The sequence below is a fragment of the Auxenochlorella protothecoides genome (assembly GCF_000733215.1).
Source record: "Auxenochlorella protothecoides strain 0710 contig285, whole genome shotgun sequence".
NCBI classification, from domain to species: domain Eukaryota; kingdom Viridiplantae; phylum Chlorophyta; class Trebouxiophyceae; order Chlorellales; family Chlorellaceae; genus Auxenochlorella; species Auxenochlorella protothecoides.
The window spans coordinates 1-7,488 of record NW_011934198.1 but is presented as its reverse complement, the minus strand read 5'-3'; the positions used below and the strand labels follow the sequence as shown (position 1 = coordinate 7,488).

The following is a 7,488-nucleotide window of genomic DNA, read 5'->3' as shown; positions in this document are numbered from 1 at the left end:
GGCGCGAGGCGCCGGCGCGGAGGCCGGCGCCGCCGAGGCGCCCGCGCCCGACGCCATGCAGGAGTAGGCCGCGCGCCCCTGCGTCGTCTCCGACACCCCTGGGGGTGGTTGGAATGCGGCCCCAAGACAAGCCCCGTCCCCACGACCCCCCTCCCCGACCCTTGCTCCCCTCTTGCTTCTTGTTTGGTGTTACACACGTGCGACAGCGAGCCTGGGGCGAATGGTTCAACGAGGGGCGCCCGCTCAAAAGCCTCTGCGGTGCATTGTACGTGGGAGAGGGGTCCATGAGCAGATCCTTGGCCCACGGCGCCAGATGGGGGACCAAGTGCAGCTTCCGCGAGGAAGACAGGCAGGTGCCTGGGGAATCAGACATTCGAAGCAGGCACCCTCCCCATCCTCCACCCCCTGCCTCACCTGGCTTTTCGGCGAAAGATCCAGCGCAGCTTGGCCTTGAAGGCCCGGCGCCTCAGCCGCTTCTCCGTCTCCTCCGCGGCGAGCTTCCGCATCTCCGTGGGCTTGGTGTACACCGCCTGCCGCTTCCACTCCACGTTCATCTTGTTGTCCATCACCCTCCGGGTCACGGTCCTCCAGGCAGCGTCGACGTTGTTGCCACGCACATCGACGCTCACGATGGAACGGCAGGGCGCTTGGCCGATGGCTTGGGTGGCGGCTTCGCCCTGCCGAGCGGCGGCGAGGAGGGACGACGGGCCCAGACCGGCACCCACGCCACGCACCGCTGCTGCGAGCCTGCACCCCAGCCCAGACACGGCCTGCATGGCGCTGGCTGGGACAGCACCAGCGACGAAAATCACCCTGGGGATATACCGATCGTGTTTGCCTCTGGTGTGTCTCGTCATGTATCGCAAGGAGGTGGGGAAAGAGGAGGTGCGAGGGTGCAGATTGCCACGTAAGCGTGCCCATTTTCGCGGGAAACGTGGCTCTCGCGAGCCCACAGACCGAGAGTAGATTGATGTGAGGGGGAGCGCGAGAAGCATCCCACACATGAAGAATCCACGTCTGTGGCGGACAGAAGAGCCGTTTTCTGGCCGATTAGTCTCCGAATTATCGGGTCGCTTCGTGTCGCTGACCACCCCTGCGTTTTCAAACCAAGCGCGTCGCAAGCACGGCGGGCCCCGGCCTTTTTCAGAGCAGTCCGTGTCGGAGCCGTTCATGGTGCATCGTTTAGCGTCAAAATAATATGTGGGACTGTCGGCTGGGGTCCAACCTCGCGGCAGGGCCTAGCAACCGGTGCTCGGCTGCTGCGTGGAACCTCCGACCCCAGGTATTTTACACTCTCGCCAGACCAATCTCTCCAACAGGTTTCCCCTCGGCGCCCGCTCACGCTGCTAACACGCACATACATCGACTTCTCTCAGGTCCAGAGGCGGCAGCGAGATGTCGGGCCGTGCTGTAGTGTCGCCTCCGAGACTGTGAACCGGCCAGGTGACACAGCCCCCCTCCCCCCCCGCCCCTGCCACCCTGCGGTCCACCTTTGCTAAGCCAGACTCGGAGCTGCAGAGGTGGGGCAGGGGTTTGTTTTGTAGCAGTGGACAAATCTTGTCTGGGGGGGCGAGAGGATGGGTCCCACCGGATGCCGTGGCTGTCTTTGTACTGCTGCTCCTGGACTTCTTCTGCCCGCCCCTCTCATCACCCTCCACCACGACCATCTCCCTTTGCAATCGCTCTCGAGCAGCCTGCTGCGGCGCGTGTACGCCGGGCGCTCCTGCTCCGTGGCGGCGCCCTCCCGCGACGCTGCGGCCGCGGCGCCGCGCCGCGCTCCCGTCCCCGTCTATGTCATGCTCCCCCTGGACACGGTCTGGCTGCTAGAGCGTGACGGCGGCGCCCAGCCTGTGCTGATCCGGGAGAAGGCCATGGCGGTGGGGCTGGAGATGCTGAGCGCGGCGGGCGTGTCGGGCGTGATGGTGGATGTGTGGTGGGGCATCGTGGAACACGCCGGGCCGCGGCGCTACGACTGGAGCGCGTACCGCCGCCTGTTTGACGCGGTGGCGGCCAAGGGCTTGCGCATCCAGGCGGTCATGAGCTTCCACGCCGCGGGCGGCAATGTGGGCGACACCTGCACCATCCCGCTGCCGCGCTGGGTGGTGAAGGCGGGCGAGGCCGACCCTGACATCTTCTACACAGACGCGCACGGCGCGCGTAACCGCGAGTGCTTGAGTTTAGGTTGCGACGAGGCGCCGGTGCTGGCCGGGCGCACGCCCGTGGCCGCCTACCGCGACTTTGCCGCCGCCTTTGCGGCCGAGTTCCGCGACCTGCTGGGGTCGGGCATCACCGAAATCACGCTGGGCCTGGGCCCCGCGGGCGAGCTGCGCTACCCCTCCTACCCCGAGGGCGACGGGCGCTGGCGCTTCCCCGGCGTGGGCGAGTTCCAATGCCACGACGCCTACATGCTGGCGAGCCTGGCGGCCGCCGCCGCGCGCGCGGGGCGGCCCGAGTGGGGGCGCGGCGCGCCGCACGACGCCGGCGCCTACAACTCGCGCGCGCACGAGACGGGGTTCTTCCATGACGTCCACGGCCGTTGGGACACCGAGTACGGCCGCTTCTTCCTGGGCTGGTACAGTGGACTGCTGGTGGAGCACGCCGACCGCGTGCTGGGCGCGGTGCGCGCCGCGCTCTCTGGCCCGGGCTGGCCCCGCGTGCTGGCGAGCCGTGGCGGGGGTAGCGGCGGGGTTGGCGGTGCTGCGCCCGGCGCCACCGGCCACAGGGGAGGGCCGCCGCACCCCGCGGACGCGCCACCGCCGGCCTCCCACCCAGCGACCTCGGCCTCCCACCAGACGACCACGCCCTTGGACGCCAGCGCGTCGACGCTGCTGCGCTTCCGCCCTGCCGCCGCGCTGGGCGTGAAGCTGGCTGGCGTGCACTGGTGGTACACCACGCGCGCCCACGCCGCCGAGCTGACCGCCGGGGTGTACAACACGCGCCAGCGCGATGGGTACGAGGGTATCATGCGCGTGCTGGCGCGGCACGGCGCCGCCGCCAGCTTCACCTGCGTGGAGATGCGCGACTGCGAGCACCCCGCCGAGGCGGCCTGCTCGCCGGAGGGGCTGCTGGGCCAGGTGCTGGCCGCCGCGGCGCGGGCGGGCGTGCCCCTGGGCGGCGAGAATGCGCTGCAGCGCTACGACCGCGCCGCCTTTGACAAGATCGCCGAGTCAGCAGTGGGCAGGAGCGTGCTCGCCGGCAGGCTGGAGGTGTGGTGGGGAGGGGGGGGGGGGGGGGAGTGATGGACCCAGGGGTGAAGCAGGGTGCTGAGGGGAGAACCCTCCATGTCACATCAGCCACCACTCCATGTTCAAAGCTTGACACCTCACCCGATTCCCTCGTCCAGAAAATCACCTTCCTGAGGATGGGCGACATGATGGTGGACAACTGGGACGCGTTCAGCTCCTTCCTGCAGCGGCTGACGGGGCCGCTGTGCTGAGGAGTGCGCGGCCTGTCAGCAGCACCGCAGGCGCTGTGGAGCTTGCAGGCTCCAACATCCCTCATCGCGCACCCTCCCCCAAACCCCACCCCCCAAACCCCACCCCCTCGCTGTCGATTACCGGCATGGACGCCTTGATGCAATGGCGACGTCATACCACCACCCCCTCCCGCTCTTACCTTACACCACTTGAACAGCTCCCCCTTGTCCCTTTGTGTAGAGACTGATGCACCATTGCTGCATGTCACTGGTATTCCCCTTTTCAGAGCCTTCTTCTCTCTTTTCACTGGCATCCCTTTGTACAGCGAATCCCCTGTGTCTCCCTCCGGCGCCGCCCCTCGCCCTCACTGACAGCCCAGCCACCGTTGGTAGCACGCCCACGGGACGTCTGGCAGTTGCGTGCGGTGGCAGGGGCCGGAGGGTGGTGTACTATTTTTGTGGCGAGGGAGGGAGTGCGGCCTGTGAGATTCTCAGCGGCACGGCCTGCCCTCCCTACCCAGCCCCTGCGATGCTTTTGAAATGCACGCGTAAAGATGCCCTCCTCCAGCGCCGTGCTCAAGAGATTGCCGCTGTTGTAGCAAGTATGTGGAAGGTGTGGGGTTGCAGCAAACCGTGTTTGATTTGGCGCCGTGCATAGTTTGAAACATGCATGGGATTCGGCGGTCGTGGCACTCTTCGGGCCGGGCAAGTGCAGCGATCACCGAGCCTGAAGGACCTTGCGCACCGTTTAGCAGTGACACAGGACACAAATTCGTCTTGTGAAAACATCATGTCACAGGAAAGGGGACTGCTGGTGGCCACCAACCCACCGCCAGTGGTCAAAGATGCGCAACTGGACCGACTGCGCGAGGAGCGCGAGGTGCACCGTCATCGACAAATCTGGACCAAGGATGCTCATGGAGGACCATACAAAAAGGTAATGGTCGTCTCGGGTGATCCCTCTGTGCAGGGGCTTGCCATACTGGTTCGCCTCGGCATCCCCTGGCTTGCCCCCCCTCCCTGCTCGCAGGTCAACGACGGCAAAGGGTACGACCCTCTCTTGCAAACCCCGGACGGCAAGGATAAGGAGGTGAGTGGGGACCGTGACATCAATGCCTGGGACGGTCTCTTGGGATTTGGACGCCAGTGCTTGCACAAGTCACGGGAGGAGGGAGGTGCTGAGAACTCTCTGTGCACACCACTACGGGGCGCGCTTCCAGGTCCCTCCCTGCCGCCGTCCCCAGTACCTTGTCCCCTCCCCACCACCACCACAGTGGGCGCTGGGGTATGAGCGTGTCAAGGTGGGCCCCACCACCAACTTCGTGGGCAACCACATGACCCAGGCGGCCATCGACCTCGTCCAGGCCCACCTCCAGCCGCCGCGGGAGCCCGTCTCGAACCCCGGCGCCCTGCGCTTGACCCAGGGCGCGGAGCACGGGCCGAAGCTCCTGCAGGTGACCCCTCCCCAATCTGAACAGCATGCAGGCAGCCCTATAAGGGCCCTGGACAGGTACAGGTGGCAGGACGCAGCGGAGAGCGTGGATATCAGTGTCGAGCTGCCACAGAATGGGCCCTGGGACGTAACCTGCGAGGTGACGCGTGGCAGTCTCATGCTGGAAGCCCGACCCCAGAGAGGGCCGCAGCTACGGCTGCACATCCCCGCCCTCTGCCATGCCGTCACGCCCGAGGCCTGCCGGGTCATTGTGGCCTGTGGTGAGGATCATGGCGAGCAGGCAGCTGTGCCATCGGTCTCTGGCGTCTGGGCTTGGAAGGGGCACCTCCCCGGTGGCACCCTGCTCCTGCATCTGCACAAGGAGCAGGAGGGCATGCAGTGGCAGCGGCTGGCGGCTCAGAAGGAGGACGCTGGTGGAGATGGCGCACGTGCCCCAGCTGCTCCGGCGGCAGCACCGGACCTGGACGCCACCAGGTCAGCACAGCAGCCTTGTGTGGAAGAGTTCTCCAGTGTGGGGGGGCTTTCTTGGGCTGATGGAGCACATGCCCTATCAAGCATGCCATGGAGCAGGCTCTTGGCCATGCTTTCGTTGGAGCCGCCCTGCCACCCGGCTGGTCTCACCCACCCACACTGCACAGACGCGCCTTGCTCGCCGCGAGGAGGCGAGGCAGGCCCTACGACGTCCAGGCGGCCCTGCCCGCCACAAGGCCTGGGCCTGAGCCTGCTGGTTTGCCTGGCATAGAGGATCCAACACACGGCGGGGGTGCGGCGTCGGTTTCGGGGCCGCACGCCGACCTCCTCCCGGAGGCGGCGGCCGCCGAGGCAGAGCGCGCTGCCAGCGCGGGCGAGTATGTCGGCGCGGTACGCGCCGCGAGCCTGGCGCTGAGCGCGGCACCCTTCCTGGCGTCCTCTGCAGGTGCAGATCTGCTGTTGGATCGGGCTCGCTGGCGCACCTGCTTGGGCGACGCGGCGGGGGCCGTGGCGGACTGCAGCCAAGTTATCGATGGCGAGGGCGTTCATTCAAACACCAACGTGGTCACCAGGGCGCTGCTCCTGCGAGCAAGCCTGCGGGAAGAGGGGGAGTGTCTGCCCCAGGCCTTGCAAGATGTGGAAGCCGCGCTGTCCCTCGCTCCTGGCACACCCGGCCTAGCGGTGACGAGGGAAAGGCTGAGGACCCTTGTTATTCGCCCGCAGCGTGGCGTTCACAAGACGCTGATGTGCTGAGCATGGGAGAGAATCTGCCGTGCTATGTATGCAATACATCTGGCTGCATTTGCACGCCTTGCAAGGACTCCATTGTATATGTAGGCCCTATGGCATTCCGGGACCCGGGAAGGGAGGGCCCGCAAGATCGGATCCGCCGGCTGATGGCGCGTCGGTGGGCACTTGCAAAGCGTCTATAGGTTCCCTGCTCCTCCATCGATCTGGCCTCCGCATAAGATCTTTATATCCATTGTGCACCCCGATACATTGACAGCATGCGATGAGGGTATGAATGTCCTCGGCCAGCAAGGCCGGGGGCCTTCCCTCCATGCTGTACTTGTTCTGCAAGGGCATCCTGGCGTCTGCCCTGCCCCGCCTGGGATTTGTCCGATGCGCATCGACCGAGCATGGCCCTGACGTGCTCAAGTCGGCGCTGCGAGACCTGTATCGCCTGGTGCACCCCGACTTCTTCCACCGACACCCAGAGGCCAGGGTGAGGCATTGGTGGCTTGGAGAGGACACCTTGGCTAGTTGATTGTCGCTCTGGTGTTGTACCTCGTAAGAAGGTTCGTCACAATGGCATCGACACACTCTCCAGGCTGCCAACGAGCGCAGCTTCAAGCTGCTCCAGGAGTACCTCCAGGCAACAAAGACCCATGCCCACCAGGAGCAGCAGCCTGCTGTGCCATACCGATTCATCTTCTACCTCAAGGACGGGGAAGCGGCGGAGGCGCCGAGCCCGCCGGTTGCCACGCCCCATTCGATCCCCGGCCTCAAGAGGGTGACCGTAAACCTCCCTCCACCGGTGTGCGCCTCGTGAGGTGTTGCATGAATTCTCGTGTGTATCAAGCAGCCAGCACACGGGAGCCGCGGGCTTGGCTGCCTGCTCCTCTGAAGATCGCCGGCGGCTTGCTCTGCCCCCCACACCATTGTTGCACCCTTCTTGGATGTCTTGTCGAGTGCTGCGCCCTCCGTTCCCAGCCTCGACTCTCACCAGTCCGTGCCACCCTGCCACGGACCTGAGCAGGCTCCGGGTGGCGGACCTGGTCACCACCCAGACACACGTCGGGCCCTGGGCCGGCTGCTGCATGCCTGCGGCGTCCCCTGCGCAGGCGCGCTCGCCGGCGGCGCGGGCGCGCCCCCACTCGCCCCCCGCCGCCTCCGTGATTTCCTGCCGGCGGCGGCGGAGGCGCTGCACCGCGCTGCAGCGGGCGCGGCCGGCGGCCCCGCAGACCAGGCTGCGGCGCTGCGCGGCGCGCTGCGCCTGACGCGCGGCGTGTCCGCCTCCGTGGCGGCGGCCGTGCGCGCGGCGCGCGGCCCGGCCGCCGTCCTGCAGCTGTACCGCGACCTGGCCGCCGCGCTGGCGGCGCTGCCCGGGCTAGACCTTGCCGGGGTCGCGCTGGCGCTGCGCCCAGGG

The 7,488-nt window shown here is 66.8% G+C and overlaps 4 protein-coding genes across 4 annotated transcripts; 3 read left to right on the top strand and 1 right to left on the bottom strand.

Moving 5' to 3' along the window:
* Positions 1-410: 410 nt before the first annotated feature.
* F751_0056 (hypothetical protein) lies at positions 411-776 on the bottom strand (the record flags this gene model as incomplete). The annotated part of the gene is made up of 1 exon (XM_011398646.1): positions 411-776. The coding sequence occupies one exon, from the start codon at positions 774-776 to the stop codon at positions 411-413; it is 366 nt and encodes a 121-aa protein (XP_011396948.1).
* A 1,020-nt stretch (positions 777-1,796) lies between these two features.
* F751_0055 (Beta-amylase 1, chloroplastic) lies at positions 1,797-3,436 on the top strand (the record flags this gene model as incomplete). Its single annotated transcript, XM_011398645.1, has 4 exons — positions 1,797-2,375; positions 2,508-3,074; positions 3,132-3,206; positions 3,344-3,436. The coding sequence occupies 4 exons, from the start codon at positions 1,797-1,799 to the stop codon at positions 3,434-3,436; spliced, it is 1,314 nt and encodes a 437-aa protein (XP_011396947.1).
* A 769-nt stretch (positions 3,437-4,205) lies between these two features.
* Positions 4,206-6,092, top strand: F751_0054 (hypothetical protein; the record flags this gene model as incomplete). The annotated part of the gene is made up of 4 exons (XM_011398644.1): positions 4,206-4,352; positions 4,446-4,505; positions 4,690-5,342; positions 5,507-6,092. The coding sequence occupies 4 exons, from the start codon at positions 4,206-4,208 to the stop codon at positions 6,090-6,092; spliced, it is 1,446 nt and encodes a 481-aa protein (XP_011396946.1).
* Positions 6,093-6,399: 307 nt separating this feature from the next.
* F751_0053 (hypothetical protein) lies at positions 6,400-6,891 on the top strand (the record flags this gene model as incomplete). The annotated part of the gene is made up of 2 exons (XM_011398643.1): positions 6,400-6,564; positions 6,670-6,891. The coding sequence occupies 2 exons, from the start codon at positions 6,400-6,402 to the stop codon at positions 6,889-6,891; spliced, it is 387 nt and encodes a 128-aa protein (XP_011396945.1).
* Between the last annotated feature and the right edge of the window lie 597 nt (positions 6,892-7,488).